General features: G+C 31.9%; 1 protein-coding gene across 1 annotated transcript; it reads left to right on the top strand.

The window, feature by feature from the left end:
* The first annotated feature begins 702 nt into the window (after positions 1–702).
* LOC139499454 (uncharacterized) lies at positions 703–17,276 on the top strand. Its single transcript, XM_071288134.1, has 11 exons — positions 703–835; positions 1,808–1,981; positions 2,630–2,730; positions 3,383–3,491; positions 7,667–7,798; positions 8,921–9,106; positions 10,567–10,710; positions 11,996–12,064; positions 13,339–13,398; positions 14,755–14,833; positions 16,657–17,276. The coding sequence occupies exons 1-11, from the start codon at positions 775–777 to the stop codon at positions 17,063–17,065; spliced, it is 1,524 nt and encodes a 507-aa protein (XP_071144235.1). The 5' UTR covers positions 703–774; the 3' UTR covers positions 17,066–17,276.
* Positions 17,277–17,528: the final 252 nt, after the last annotated feature.

Here is a 17,528-nt window from a genome sequence, read left to right as displayed (position 1 = left end):
AAAAAATATGTATTCATTCGGCCGTTAGTATTCATTGTCATTTCGGGGCGTTTTATTACTGATTATGCGGTATGGGCTTTGCTCATTGCTGAAGGCTGTACAGTGACCTTAAGTTGTTGATTTATGTGTCATTTTATGGAGAGTTATCTCATTCGCAATCATACCACATCTTCTTTTTTATATGTTCTCGTCCTGATTACGTATGTGATATTTGACATTTGACATATTATTAAAAAAAAACAATATGCAACTAATGCATGTAATGATACAACTTACATTCATACAATAAAAGCGATATAGAGATACTTGAAATTGTCATACAAATTTCAATGACGAGTAAAACCAAACAGATATATGTTTAGCTTTCAAGGTTCAATAAATATCAAAACAAAAGGTCCATTCAAATGGTACTATAAAGCACGTACAATGTGTAATATTTATATGCTAACGGTAACTTATTTGTTTATCATTTTGATATATAAAAAAAAATATCTAGTGGAACTCTCCGATCTCAATACATGCAGGATTTACAACGACTCCTTTATAATTGAGAAAACAAAATAGCTAACATTATCTGACTGAGGATACATTTTAAACGAAAATATTTATATAAACAATTGATCTTATGAATCAGCACACTTGACTTATGTCGAATTATCTATTTTATCTCTATTTTGCACATCGCCTCGCACTCAAGGTGTAGTTATCAGTTAAATACATTGTCAATGATACACAAAGATGAATAATGTCTTTTAATTAGGATAATAACAGACAATGTTTTTTCACGCTGGAATTTTGCTTGTGTCATTCTTTGGCAGCTTTTCCAAAAGTCATGGTAAGTGAAAACAGCAATATAGATAATAAACACCTGTAAGACGTATGCAGTACTATTCACAATTGAAGCCCATTACATTACTAGTTAATTCTCGTCATATTTCATGTATTTAGAATATGACAAAAAACAATTTGTAATGCCGTTCCTTACAGATATAAAACTTTCATTTGATTCATTTCAAAGACATATCTATATATTTAAAAGACTGTACTCTCTGCTATGAATCAAATAGAATAATTAAAAGCTAACTCATCTCAATCGAATGGAAAACAACTGTCACTATTCTAACTTGGTACAGGTATTTTCTTATGACAAAAATGTGGATTGAGCATGCTATGTATCTATCCAAACATCTCACTAGTATGAGACCTGATTAAGACACTATAAATAACATGCAATGAATTTACAAAGTACTGTTTGGTGACACTTTTTTCAACCCTCTTTTAATGAATGTTTTATCTAAAAAAAAAAGGAACAAAGGATACCGAGGGTACATGCAAAGTCATGAGTGAAAGAAACAAACTGATAGTGTCATTTAACAACGAAAGATAACAAAAAGACGAACAAAATAAATTAGTTTCCAGATTCAGTTAAGCTTTGATAGGTTGACATTTCTTTTCAATTATAAAAATCAATTCTTTTATAACAAACACCCTTTTTCTCCTTGAGACGCATTTTCATTATTTGCAAAGTGATTAAATAGCTGATTCAATCAACCCTTATACTGACTTTAGTTGGTGTTATTTAAATTACATCAATAGAAAGTAGAAAGTATAAAGTTTCAGTCTGCCAAATTTAAATTTTAAATATCTAGAAATATGTTTCATTTACGGCCAGTTTGACCAAATACCACTGTCAATCAATATATGATTCATTTACGATGTCCAAACGTTTGGTTTACATTTGTTCATTTTAAGATTTCTGTATTAAAAGATCATGTTTCTTTTTTATTTTTTATGTTTGTCAAATTAGTTTTGTTGTCTCCACGAGGATCTTATACATGGAGTGATGCGTACGACAACTGTAAAGCCAATAACGGATATCTAGCCTCAGATATAGGCTATAATTCTACAGTTGATTCACAAAAAGCTTCCTCGGCATGGGTCGGAAAAGTTCAGTTGACATCGAAATGGCTGCAAATAATGGGTAAGATAGTTTAAGACTTGCTTTTCAGTGTGAGTTAATAATAAGTTTTTACACAGTGTGCCTTGGATTGAGAGTTGTCTCATTGGCACTCAAATCGATTTTAAAACTTTTGAACTTCGGTATGCTACTGTTGCTTTCAATTATACCACTTGTTTTTTTTTTTTTTCTTTCAAATATCTATACGGATAAAGAACGTTTTCTCAGTAACAAGAAATGTAAGTTTAATATTTCAGCTTTCTAGTCATTGTACTATTTTATTTCTCGTTTTTTTTTTTCATATTTAGCATGAGCAAAACAACTCCGTTCTTAAATGAATTGGGCTAGAGATCTCAATAAGACCGTTTCATATTTATCAGTTATTTAATATTTAACCAGTTTCGCTCTCTACATGTACTTCAATTTTATATATATATATATAAATTTACAATTTCAAAAGAAAAAAAGAATCATAAAGTCATTTAAGCAAATATGTTGTTCTCTGAAGATGTCAGTTAAGTAAATCAAAGAAAAGTTGCATTGCTTCCCATTCTTATGTGCGAAATGAAGAACAATAATAAAAGGATGGCGGATTTGACAAGTCAAAAATGTTTTAATACGAGATACTTATACTGTAATTCGGTTTAGAAACAATATGTCATTGTCTTATAGGTTGTTTTATCTTTAATTCTACGAGAGGCAATATATTTCAAGTACCAACAATAGCCTTTTGTGAGATGCAGTGTAGCAGTTTTAGGTTCTTTGCATTTAGAGTGAGTATTTTTTGTGTGTATTGTACTATCGTTTTTTAAAGTTATGAGAGCCATTTTTAAAACGTAGATTTATCTCAACAAATTGTTACATCACCAATTTGTGTTATTCGAAGCAGAGGTGTGAAACGTCATTATAAGACTAAGGTTGGATAAGACATATGTCAGTATAATAACAGAACGAAACACTGCCGAAAAATGTACTATTTAGAAAAAGGTTAACAGTATGATGATGTTTGAAACAAGGTAGATTCGACAGACCATAACTTAAAACTAGTATGATAATGTTGATATTGATTGGGCATTAACACAGGTTTCATTCTGTATCATCTATGAGGGGAAGGACCTTTTTCGGGACGTCGGGATCGGGTGTGTTTAAGCTCATGATTCTGGGTTGATCCTTTCGGGATCCGGGACTTCTTTTTCGAATTTCGGGAAGTCGGGATTTCAAATTCTTAAAATTCGAGACCTTAAGATATCATGATTTTAAGCCAGGAATTTCGGGATCAGGACCCCTCCGACTCCCTCTCATCTATGAATCAAACATATGTTTTGCATAAATTAATTAAATTATCAATACAATCAAATATATGAAATATAAAATAAAGCTTAAATACCTAGCAATATAAAATTGTGTAGATTTAATTTTTGACAGGCACAAATTGAACCAATATGTTTATGTATGTCACAACTTCCAACAAAGTATTCAAACGCGTATTCCTGTGAAAGTGTTCACACATACAGATTTTTAATCGTTTATAGCAGTAAGTATTATTATAAAAATCTGTTCAATATCGTATTGATCATGTTCGTTGATATATTAGTTCAACTCTGTCATACTTTTGTGTATCCATTCATGAATATAAGTTTAGTTTTGCGAATTATTTAGCTATTTAGTCTAAACTTGTTTGAAAATGTTTCCTCGATAATTAATTTACAAAATCTGTTATTGAATGTATCAATGATATTACTAAAAACATACTGATGAATAAAGGTTTCCCTCTTGACCAGTATAATTAATTATAAAATAACTATTTTTAGTATTCAAATAGAAAACGTGATTAGTTATTTTTATTTCATTGGCAAAAAGGCTTTCATATGAAATAAAGTAGAAAATGTAAAAAGCTATATCTTTTTCGACGCATTCAAAATTTGTATTCCTCCGACGGTGTTGGCTTATTGACAACGCCTATTGTATCGGTACGATATTTTACGTTTGAAGTTAGATTCAAAACAAACCGGACATAGCTTTATAATATAGTTAATTGCTACCTTAAAATTGAGAATGGGAATGGGGAATGTGTCAAAGAGACAACAACCCGACCAAATAAAAAACAACAGCAGAAGGTCACCAACAGGTCTTCAATGTAGCGAGAAATTCCCGCACCCGGAGGCGTCCTTCAACTGGCCCCTAAACAAATATATACTAGTTAGTTTGCTATTAATAAGTATTAAAATGTGCATTGTTATTAAATGCAATATCAGTGTTTAGTTCAAATATAATCTTAAATAAATCCTAATTCTATCTTATTCATTCTAATGTGACGTCATTTTTCATTTTTTGATGATCTGTTTTACAAATTCAAATGACGTCATTTTTTACAATTTCTAATATGACGTCACTTGACGTTGAGGTTTAAAATTATTCGGATGTGTCTACATTTTGTGTTGCAAATGTCTGGTTATGTAATGTATTTCAGTTGTTTCCTATAATTAGTTAATATATCAGTTTTATCATGTAAATATTTTGTATAATAATTTTATAAATTTACTGTTTGCAAAAGTATAAATTATTCTAAATAATAGGGATGTTCTGTTAACTAATAAAAAAACCTGGCCGTTTTTGGCACAACTTTTTTTTATCTTTTGGTCCTCGATGCTCTTCGACTTTGTGCGTTTCGGCTTTCAAACTTTTGTATCTAGACGTCGCTAGTAGATCTTGTGTGGACAAAATGCACTTCTGGCGTATTAAAATTTTGAACTTGTTGCCTTTTGTTGGCTGTTGTTCGTGTGTTTCTTTGTCAATTGTGTTCTCCAATTATCTTATTGTAGTCCTGTGGTGTTAAGTTGTCATTTTAATGTTATATTTCATATGGCTATAAAAGGGGAGGTTTGGCATGCCACAAAACCAGGTTCAACCCACCATTTTTTCCTTTAAAAATGTCCTGTACCAAGTCAAGTATATGGCCATTGTTATATTATAGTTCGTTTCTGTGTGTGTTACATTTTAACGTTGCGTTGTTTGTTTTCTCTTATTTTTGAGTGTAAATTCACATTGCGATAAGACGTGTCACGGTACTTGTCTATCCTAAATTCATGTATTTTGCTTTGATGTTGTGTTGTCTGATGCTTGGTCCGTTTCTGTGTGTGTTATATTGTAGTGTTGTGTCGTTGTTCTCCTCTTGTATTTGATGCGTTTCCCTCGGTTTTAGTTCGTGACCCCGATTTTGTTCTTTTGTCAATGGATTTATGAGTTTGAACAGCGGTATACTACTGTTGCTTTTATGTTGTATGACGTCAGATGAATGAAATAACCACGTTTATATCACATATGAAATTAGCAGTTTTTATTTTACTTGTTTGTCTATGAAATTCATAGCAGCTAATATAATAATAGTTAATCAAAGACCATTGTTGGTTTTCATAATTTGTACTTAAATGATTCAATTATTTTTAAATTTTCTTATGTAAATACTTTACTGGGCATTGCTACATATGTGCTACAAATACATTGGATTTTGCATATGGTTTATGGTCCAGAAAAGAGGTACCGTTTATGTTATTATAGACTTAAAAGATCTTTTTTCTGCCCGGAGAAATATCCCGGGCCAATACGGGCGTCCAATGTAATATCAATGGGAAGTCTATATTGGCCATCGCGTGCTAATTCCATATCGTCCAATATCTGGTTTGGAGAGTGATGTACAATCGTTAAGACTTACAAGATTATAAAGTGATCTTGTCGTTTATAACTATTTTAGCAGAGCAGTGGTAAAAGAAATAAAGACATTTTAATCATCGAAGTGATGTTTTACATTAAAACGTTATTTGTAGAAACATTAAATTTTTGTTGATTGTCGGAGAAGAAAAGATGTGCGTATGGGAATAATAGAATCGTAAAAAGATGCAAAAAAATATAAAACATGAACACAAAAAAAAGCGAAAAATGAAACTAATCCATAGTCGATGGTGAATTGCCATTTTTTTTTCCTTGTTCAAATTTCATTCGATATATATGTGATAAATAGATCATAACATGGCATTTTCGTTTCGGCCAACGTAACATCCCTCAATCCTTATATACACCTTATATAGAAGTTTTGGGCTGATACCATGATCTTTAAGGGAAATGCCATGAAATAATCTATAATTGATAATATGATATGCTCTAATATTTTGGTTTGTGAGAAAAATTAAGGGTGATGGGATACCTGTATCCAAGTGTATATATTTAAATAATATCTCTAACCAGGCATTGAGCTTCCTAATACACATTAATTTTGTCGACTGAAATTCTTGGAAGTCTGCCATGTCTCATTTTATGTTTGAATTTGATTTGTTTATCAAATTTAGTTATAAAAATATCTGAATAACATCTTGATCATACTCATTTTAAGTTATAATTACATATACTCTTAGTTGTATCCCTCGTAAATGTCGTATTTAAACTACAATAGTATGATTTCTTCTATAAGAAAGTTATGCTAGGAAAACTTAAAGTGATCGGGACATATATTCTTATAGACCACATTTCTTCATTGTGCAGGCTAAACTAGATATAATGTTGGTTCCGTATTTCCTCAATCACAATTCCTTAATGACAGCAGTGGAGATTGCAAATTATAAGATTTAATTTGCCAAATGATTCGTGCACTTAATCATCATAATTTTCCAATCAATCGCTCAAAATAGGAACGAAAGTCAGGCCCATATAAACGCAAAAATGATGTTAACTAAAATTAAAGCTATTGAAGGAAATGCATCAAACTGGAAAAATGTCTATTTTGGGAATCATTTGGGTCATCTAAATGTGAGTTTTGCTTCTAAAACTTAATGTCGTCGTGAAATATGTCGTTATTTATGTGAGTCTTTTTGACGCCAGTTCCCATATAGAGAGCATCGCCTGTATCTTTTCACTATCAACTTTGATGGCTATTATTCGTTTATTTCTCTGTCCTATATTTTCTCCCATTTAATATTGTAGCCCTGTCGTGTTATGTTGTAATTTTAATGTTGTAATTAACACTAACATTAAAGCGGGATGTTTGGCATGCCACAAAACCAGGTTCAACCCACCATGTTTTTCATAAAATGCCCTGTACCAAGTCAGTAAAATGGCCATTGTTACATTATGGTTCGTTTCTGTGTGTCTTACGTTTCGGTGTTGTGTCTCTGTTGTGTCGTAGTTCTCTTATATTTGATACGTCTCCCTCAGGTTTAGTTTGTAACCCGAATTTTTTTTTTCTCTATCGATTAATACATTAGTCCTAGTGTAGTGATCGTCAGTGTGCAGGATAAACTAGAAATAATGTTTTTTCAGTATGTTCTCAATCACAATTCCTTAATAACAGCAGTGGAGATTGCCAATTATAAGATTTAATTTGCCAAATGATTCGTGAACTAAAGAATCATATTTTTCCAACCAATAGCTCAAACTAGGAACGAAAGTCAGGCCCATATAAACGCAAAAATGATGTTAACTTAAATCAAAGCTATTGAAGGAAATGCATCAAACTGGGAAAATGTCTATTGTGGGAATCATTTGGGTCATCTTAATGTGTGTTTTGCTTCTAAAACTTAATGTCGTCGTGAAATATGTTTTGCGTGTATAATTGAAGCTGGTTTAAATATATGTTCAAGAGTGAAACGTTTTTTTCCACACTTCAACCATTACATCAGTGGTTGAGTAAAATGAATGATCGATATTACTCTATTGTAGGATATTTGAGGTCCAAGTCTTATGAAAATACAATAGGTAATTGTATGTATAGTTCGTGTACTACCTCGCCAATGCAAATAGATGGTCCTTACGTGGCAAACTGTACGTCTAGTAGTGTACAAGGTGTATGTGGTAAGTTTATTCATAATAAACTAAATAGCAAAGACTCGCAAAATCATTAAATTTCTTTACCTCATATTGAATAAATTGTCCTATAGGACGAAAACAAAATACATCTTCATCAGATTTCATATTCGTATAATGTCTCTTATCTCAGTTTGAAAATAACTAAACAAATTTCTGTTATTTTTCTTGTCTAGATTCTTTCTGAAAAACCAATACAACCTTTTCAACATGTTATTTTACAAATTAATAAAGGTGCTTCTATAAAATATGACAACCAAACGCACAATTATATCAAGAAATGAAAAGAATGCAAACATCTGTCAAATTCATATCAAACTTAATCAATTATTCATGAAAAATTGGAGAAGATACATTGAGGCGGGACACCATGCATAATTAATCAAGCACAAAAACGGATTACACACAATAAAGGAGAAATATATGCTACAATAATAGAATAAATTAGTACATCTGAGTTTTTAGATACAGAACAAAAGTAAACCCTGCATTCCAAGTTGAAAAGGTCCCTGTTTGAGCAGGGTGAGTTGCAATACAAACATTGCAACAATCACACAGATTTCTTTTCAAGAAATACATATAATTTATGCCAAAGAGGGTCAAAAGATACCAGGGGAACAGTCTTACTCATTGATAGAAAATAAACTGACAACGCAATGGCCAAAAATTTAAAAAAAACTGACAAATAATAGTACACTTGACACAGCATAGAAAACAAAAGACCAGGCAACACCAACCCCACCAAAACCTTGGGGTGATCTCGTGTGCTCCGGAAGGGTAAGCATATTCTGCTCCACATATGGCACCCGTCGTGTTGCTCATGTTATTACAAACCCGGTTAATAGTCTAATTCGGTAGTTAAAAGGGAAGGGGTTTGTAGTTTTCATCTGTGAAACGGTTATTCCATAACAGTCAACCAACTCGTGATGGCGTCCGTAAAATGTATGATGGGATGATTTCATCTTCACCATAGCTCCCTTTCAATTGTGAGCAGCAACCCTCTAACAAGGAAATCAAAATAGGAAATCCAAGCATGGGAATATCGTATATTTTAGCTATTCTTCATTTTGACCATTTACAAATAGGCCAATTTTTTTTTTATTTCAACAGGGCTTGGTGAACTTGTAGAAGATAAAAACATAGGCTGGATTAATAGTTTGAACGAGTGTATTGAACATTACGGAACATACTTTCCAGAAGATTTCCGAAAAGTCTGTTCCTATGTTTCATCCCCAAGTTGGACAAACATATTTAGACAAAACCGTTCGTTTTTCTACACTATATCTTCTTATAATGGTAAGTTTATTTTTTCGTGTCTTTCCAAAATAGTGCAAAAAGATTTAATCTCGATCAGAAGACAGCCAAACAGGATTTAAAAGAACAAACATAAAATGAAAACCAGTAAAGCAAAAACCATTACATTATAAATTACCTCTTAATAGATTACAAAAGCACCAGACACCGAGTAAATAACGAGCAAATATATCAAACCGTATACATAATTTCGCAGTTATAAAAAGCATGCTAAAAGTGCATGACATTGTTATGTATCCCCCAAAATTATTAGCCGCATTTATTGATAACCAAAGATATCATTTTATCTCTTTTATATCTCAAAGTATATTACACCAATTAATAATGTTTAAGGACACATTTTAAATGTGTAAGCGTTATTCATTATATATAGTAACGCAAAAAAATTAATTCAAAGGGCCATTTTTTATTCAAAACTGCGTGTGAAATTATTTTTTATAATACATCTTTTTACTATTACTGTAGTTAACAAATCACATATCTCAAGGCTTCTTCTTTTGAAGAAAATAACATAATATATTTTTTTCAAATACCTTTCTTCAGATATTATTTTACTCAGTATTTATAATTTGGAGCTTCAAGAAAAATTATCAGCAAGACTAGAGCTACAAACCATGCAGTCAACATCGGCGAAGTATACAGAATATTCTGAATTAGTTTATTGCCTTTAAATGATATTTTGCTAAGCATTTTGTGATTTTTTAAAATTATCTGGAGACAATAGCATGAATAGGAAGAGAAACTGTTAAGTTTAACGTCAATCAAAGATGTAACAGAAATAAATTTAAAATATCCTAAAATTACTGAACTTTTTCTATTTTAAAAAGACTAGAGTGGATCAAACTTAGTCACAATCCTATACGTGACCTGTTGTTGTTCTTACTCTTGTAGTGTTGATCTTAGGTAGATGATAGTCTCATAGTCAATTGCACTTCATCTTATTTATTTTTTTTATTTTCTTGCATCTACAGGACAGCTGTCACTGTTGCATATATTTTATGAGGTGACCAACTAAGGCTCCATTTTTTAAAGACAATATTAAAAAGTAAAGGCTTTTCTATTCAACAAAGGATAACGTATATTTTCTTTCCTTCAGTTTTAATCCCGAAGAAATGTTGTATCTAGATATTATTTCAGTAAACATTTGTCATTATTTATTGCAGTTCATCCCACAGGTATTGATTTTCTCGCTTGAGCTGGTACGGCGAGTTGAGATGAGCAGTGATAGTCTGTTTAGCTCTGTTTTATCTATGACGACGTTGTTAATTTCAGTGACAACGCCACTTGCGTCCTTATGTTATACCGATAATTTTTCATATCGGTATACTGTGCTGAGAACCTATCAGTCAGTAAGATCAAAGGAAAATTTCGCAAAACATTTAAAATAAGTAAATAAACATTATATCATTGCCATCTTTTAAACGTAAAACCAATTGTTTCAGATGAACTCAGCCACAGAATTCCATTAACATGTGCTTCAATTAACATAGTTAGTCCATATGGATCGAGAGTGGTAAACGATAAAGTGTTACTTACTCAGTTTCTATCCTGCAACACTAGATTACCATATTTCTTATGCGTAACAGGTAAGACATTTTCGATGATGTTAGAAATCAAAATCGTTATTTTTTCAGTGTTTAATTAGGTTGGAATGAATGTTATGTATATCATGTTTATACAGAAGGTCGTTAGACTGGTGTTGTTGTAGCGCGATGTACCGTATAATTGTTTAAGAAATATCTTTCATTTGTTTATGGTTCATAAAAAATATCATTAAATTATTACCCACAAACATTCCATAGTGATGACTTAATATCAACTCGGACCTAGTATACATTATTGTTTAGATGCCAGCTTGAGATGACCTCCGGGTACGTGATTTTTCCAATGCATTTAAGACCAATTGGTAGTTTTGTGTTGTTTACTGCACTTGTGACGGTTTGGTATCTCTTCGGAACATTCCCAATTTCTATTCTCATTTCTATAATTATTGAGAAATGTCTTATTAACCACAAACAATTACAGAATTGAAGGGCTACATTAATGGAGAGAAAACTACAGGCCCTACACGAGTACGGGAATTCTAGTCGGTTTTCTTGCAATTTCTGGTCAATAGTCGATAACTAGGTTTCATGGTAGTAGATATTGTTCATCTCTCCCCTGTATGACAGTCACAAAACATTCCATTATATCATCTTTTTGCTCTCTACGACTTCCTGTATGTAAGAAGTCAGTCTCATATCAACCAAAACACTAGTCGGCAAGAAGAGCGGAACAGTTGGTTCCCATAGGAATACCGATTGATTATTAAAACAAGCCCTCAAACGTAGCAAATATGTTGGTAATCATAAATGCAATTATCTTGACAACGCTTGTTTGAGACATTTATCTGTTTGAAACCGAGTGATTTTTTATAAAGTAGGACTTATCCCTTCCTATGACTAAACACTTGTATCTACGTTTGTCATTGGTTTTTTTTTTTAACATTTTTTTATTATTTTATTTTACTTTTCTTGTGAAAAAAGGCATCTATCTTTCAGTTCGAAATAAGGACATGCGTAAAATGTAGGAAAGTCAAATGTTTAAAACTATTGCGATATGAAGAGTACTAGATTTTTTAGGATTCAAATCTTATTTACGCCACCTTTAGAATAGTTGAAGTTATATACTATTGTGTTGGTTGTTCTTTTTTTACTGTTAATGAAAGTGCATTTTATATTCTAACTTTATAAATTGCATGCACAGTGAGATAGTTTATAACAAATCATCTGTACTTATTTCGAGTAAATTTAAATATACTTTCTTTGATTGTTTTAAATATATTTCTTTTTCTATTACATATTGTATCTAAATTGGTATCGACATTTACAGATTCCCCACAACTGATTGTTACTTATTCATCGTCTATCATGTCTACAGTCGCAAACCAGAATTCTGATAGTGAGTATAATGATTTAGAAAGTAGTTTCGGTCGACAGCAGTAAGGTTCCAGGAAAAACATGCCGACGACTCATTTCTCTGCTGCTATACTATTATTATATTTCACGTTAAAATGTCAGATTGTGATTAGTAAATAAGAAGGAGACAATTCACTCTATCTAATGGCTCAGCGAGAGATATTGTTTTCAAAGTCTCGTATCGACCAATAAAACATCGATAATCTATGGTGGCCGGTAAAGGCCATTTCGCGTTTTCGCCTTTCATATTCTATAGGGCGAAAACACGAAGTCGAAAACGCTAAATCGGAAAGAAAAAATATTACGCTTTTTCGCGTTTTCGACCTCGCGTTTCCGACTTCGCCTTTTCGCCCCATCGAATATAAAAGGCGACACGCGAAATGGCCTTAACCAGCCCCCATAATAATCTAAAAGGACATTGAAGAACTTAACGGCAATACTAAAGTTTTACATTTTCATTCTAGACAAGGACACTATAGACCAAGTATCTAATTCGTTGATACAAAATATTAAATATCTATATTGTCTATTTCACTGAACTAGTGCACAGTTGTGTTTAAGAGACAACTGAAGCCTGCCCCCTGGATTGTGATTTTCCTGTTGTATTGAAGACCTGTTGGTAATCTAAGGCTTTTTTCTATGTTTATGGTCGGGTTGGTGTCTCTTATTAGTTCCCATTTTAGTTTTCAATTTTATTCAGATTTTTGATTTTATGTTTATGATCTGTGGATATCTCGCTTGATAGAAAGATATAAATATAAATCAAGACAAAATAATAGCAATTTTCCTTTCAGAATCATTTCCTATAATTTGCCCTCCGAAATATTTAATCCTAAGCAAGGCGTATCGAAGAAAAAAAGTGCACTGAAATCGATACACATTATCAGTTTATTTTTAAGAAGATTCAGATTAACTAATAATTGTGGTGGAATCCGCTTTCCTTTCAAAATCAATTTTGACAAGACTTCCCAAAGTAAATCAATGTGTTCATAATATTTACCGGCGACACAAGCTAATTTTCTTCTATCTTTTGAAAATATATCGTGATTTATTTCATTACGTAATTACTTTTCCTTTACTTGTCTTGATAGTATGATTTCGAGGTATAAATATAATCTTGTGATTTTGAAAAACGAAACATACAGCAATTCAGGTTAATTTATTAAACTGGACAATATTTTGCGAAATACCCAAGAGAATGATCAATATAAAACATTTTCTTTCATAAAATATTGGTATACATTTATTTCCTTTTAGATGTAAATAAAAGTATACCTACGACAATCGAGAAAGATGTGGAAAACAAAAGCAATACAGGTATTGTCAGATAAAATGTATCATGTTTTCGAACTGTGATTTACATGTTTACCATATGCCTTCAACTTCTTGTATAATGATAAATGACAAATTTGTAAAAAAATGAAACGACTTTGAGATCTCCCTATAGATTTTTAGATAAACGCAAAGGCCTAATCTTCGCCAGCCAAGGTTTACGATCCACTCCATTCCTATCAACCCTTGGCGGATCGAGATAGAATTTCGAAGACACAAGGTAAAAAATTTCATTGTTTGCAGTCGAAACTCGCTGCATCCAATCAAAAAGCCCCTTTAACATGATCACGTGTAAATGTAGAAAGTTTATGTAAACAATTGCCACGTGCTTATTGTGCAAAAGTCTTTACATCCCTAAACACATTACGACTATATTTAGTGACAATTTGAATGTTTTTAACAACTAATAGAAGTTCCTGTGTATGTTTCTTGCACAAATGCATGAATGTCAACGCATTTTTTCGTTTCGAACCTGCTTTACCAAGTGTGTATGATCTAGACGTTACCGTGTTTTTACCTCAATATAGAAGAGTTCAAGTGCTACCATTGGTCAAGAATAATGTATTCAGAATGGGTGTGACTTTAGTCTACCGATAGTTGGCGCAACATTGTTATCACGCGTATTGGCTTAATCTGCCAAGGGTGGAGAGGAATGATGGATAGCAACCATTTTCTAGCGAAGATGCAAAGGCCTAAGCCCACCAAAATATTTGTTTACAACATTTCTTTTACAAAGAATGGTGTTAGTGTGCTTAAATTGTGTTGTATTGTAAGACATTCGCTGATTTCTGATTGTTTCCGAGAAAATTTCAAAACAGAAAGTCCTTAATCATATTTCATAGCCATATATACCTTCTGCTGGCGACCCTAAGTTTTTTTAATGGTCTATTTGGTTTTTTGAAAGTATTCAACAAAAACTACGTCACCATATTATCAATGGTCGAAAAACGGAGTAAAATTTGAATAAACAGGTTTTTTTACCAAAAGTTACTTCTCCATCTGGATACTAAGATTAACACGCTCCCGTCCAAGTTTGGTACAAATCAATGATAGTTGTTTAAAGTTAAAAAAAAAAAATTTACCACAGAGTAAATATATTCATGGACGTCACGCCGACGACGACGCCGACGGAATATAGGATCGCTATGTCTCGCTTTTGTAACAAAAGTTACAGGCTCGGTAAAATGTGTATTATAACGACAACATTGATAGTTGTCTCACAAAGTTGTCAATAAAGCAATTTAAACTAGATAATATAGACTGATGTTTATGAAAAAGAACTTAAGTTATTCGAATTTAGCAGCACTAAACTGATGAGGATAAATTTTCTTTTTTTTTCAGGTAGTATCATTGGCGGAATTGTGTGTGGATTGATAGTCCTTGTTGTTATTTCTATTGTACTGGTCATTTGTAAGAAAAGGTATAATCATGACAGTAAATATCTAAAACGCATACAAACAAGCTATGCAATGAAAAACGTGGAAGTTTCAAAAAACTTCTGGTTGATATTGATATTGCGTTAAATTTTCAGTTTAAGCTTTCAAAAATATAAGAAAATTAAAGTATGAAAATAAAAAAAATATATATATTATCGTTATTTTAACATTTAAACAATATCATACAATCAACGGAGACCAAGAATGTATATCATTAAGGATAATTATAAAACCAATAGTGATAAACACGGCGCAGGACGTTTGCGCTTTTTCATAGGCCATTTGCGCTTTTATTTTTGGACACTTGGGCTTCAAATCATAGGTCATTTGCGCTTTTTAAAAATGGACATTTGCTTTCATGACTACCCTCTTCTGTTATCCCGGCATGGGACCGACAGGTTTGACCTGACAGAGTTAAAAGTTAAAAAAAAATCATTGCATAGAAGGGTTCTTAGCACATTGGTATTTGTAAAAAGGTTTATATACAGCTAAAACTAGTAAAAGAAAATATTCTAAAGGCATGAAAACACGTACAGTCATCACAGGTCAGTTTTCGCTTGATATCTGAAGCCAAAGGACTGAAACAGATAGCCTTTGTTATCTGTTCTGACTGGTATTTCACCTATATTTCAAATAAAGATTCTCAATTCTGAGATGCCTGTTCATCAATATAACAAATCGTAATGTAATTCATCGACTGTTGTTAAATGATACTCGTCAAAAAGATAAAAATAGCAGAATGAGTTCATTAAAGTGGGTATGGAAGGATTCTGCTCCATGTATCGTAATAATGACAAATATAACTTAAACTGATCTACGTAATATTGCTTCTCATTAAAATAACAGGTAGACGACTATAGGTAAAAAACGCAAATTTCCGGTCAATTAAATACAGGTGATTCAAAATTTAAAGCGCACAAAATCCTATTGTTTTACAGGTAAAAAAGCGCAAACGTCCTGTACCCGATAAACAACGCAACAATAAAATGAAAAAGACATTGCAATTATCCAGTTGATAAAAAAAAGAACATGAGGTATGATTGCCAATGAAACAACTCATCACAAGAGACCAAATGACACAGAAATTTTAAAACATCTACAAGTCACCATAGATTCTGCTGTGTATATTTTTATATTTTTTTCTCTATAAGCTAAAACAATTTACCTAAAGCAATATAACATTTATTCACAACTAGGTTAATGTCTATAAAAATTTGTCAAGTTTCTTTATCGAACGTATGCAAAATAAAATTTGAGTCTTAATAAATGACATACTTGTATAAATAAAACATGATCAAACTTGTATAATTAAAACAAGAGCATACCTGTTTAATTAAAAAAGGACCAAACCTGTATAATTAAAACAGGATCATACCTGTATAATTAAAACAGGATCATACCTGTATAATTAAAACGTGATCATACCTGTATAATCAAAACATGATCATACCTGTATAATCAAAATATGTTCATACCTGTATAATTAAAACATGATCATACCTGTATAAACAAAACATGATCAAACTTGTTTAATCAAAACATGATCATACTTGATAATCAAAGCATGATCATACCTGTAAAATCGAAACATGATCATACCTGTAAAATCGAAACATGATCATACCTGTATAATTATAACATGATCATACTTGTATAATTAAAACATGGTCATACCTGTATAATTAAAACATGATCATACCTGTATAATTAAAACTTGATCATACCTGTATGATTGAAACATAATACTTGTATGATTAAAACATGATACTTGTGTAATAGCATTTCAATTATGTAAATTATCTTTTAGATCAGTTTCTATGTGTAGGATAAAACGTGATGTTATTGTGACGGAAGAACTTTCGAATAAAGCATCCGCGTCCGACAAAGATGGTTTAGATAATAATGACGATATTAAAAATCGGACAACGAGAATACACTTCAGTAAAAACATACATACTGAAAAGTTACAAAGTGGCGGAAAAAATGAAAATACCACATGTGAAAATGGTTCTGATGATGAAATTGTTGACGAAGCTGACATACAATCTGGCAAACAGAATCATAATCAAACTAGTGTTCAAGTCAACATTGCTTTATCGAGGACATTAGAGAGTGGTTCCGATTATATTGACAATTTGCATTATGCTGAAGATAGAAAAATGAGTATTGGAAGCATTAACTTGAGTTCGGATTATGTTGAAGATTCGAATACATGAACAAAGATATATTAACTGGGTGGATTGGATTATTGTGAGGATATTTTTTTCATTTTGGATGGGAAATAATGAATGTTTATATATATAGAGAATATCATATGGCATTTTCACTATCGCATCCGTATCAACCCGAGACACCAATATAATCCCAAAAGCTCTGTTCGAGGGATTATATTGGTTGAGGGTTGAGGGTATATATCATAAACTTTGTCTTCTGTTCACGATTTTATCATTTTTTACACAAATATATCGTATAACCGTAATATTTTTCTCTCTCTGTCTGTTGTGATTTAACAAATATGGCCGCAAATTGAATGCCATGTTTTGATTCCGGAGGTTACCGATTGTCATATTCTAGACAACAATCAACAAAAAGCATGGATATTGAGAACGTGGTCAACATTTACAATCAGATAATACTCGATTTTAGTGACAGATCCATGCGTATTGCGATCACCGGATT

This window comes from Mytilus edulis, chromosome 12 (genome assembly GCF_963676685.1).
Source record: "Mytilus edulis chromosome 12, xbMytEdul2.2, whole genome shotgun sequence".
Taxonomy (NCBI): domain Eukaryota; kingdom Metazoa; phylum Mollusca; class Bivalvia; order Mytilida; family Mytilidae; genus Mytilus; species Mytilus edulis.
The sequence above is the reverse complement of the archived record's forward strand: the minus strand, read 5'-3'. Positions and strand labels throughout refer to the sequence as shown.

Bases quoted from the DNA above. Each gene is read 5' to 3' on its own strand.
- LOC139499454 (XM_071288134.1), top strand. From the start codon at position 775: ATGTTTTTTCACGCTGGAATTTTGCTTGTGTCATTCTTTGGCAGCTTT. The intron at 1,982-2,629 runs GTAAGATAGTTT...ATTGTCTTATAG, and splicing joins GAAATGGCTGCAAATAATGG to GTTGTTTTATCTTTAATTCT. The intron at 2,731-3,382 runs GTGAGTATTTTT...AATTTTTGACAG, and splicing joins TTAGGTTCTTTGCATTTAGA to GCACAAATTGAACCAATATG.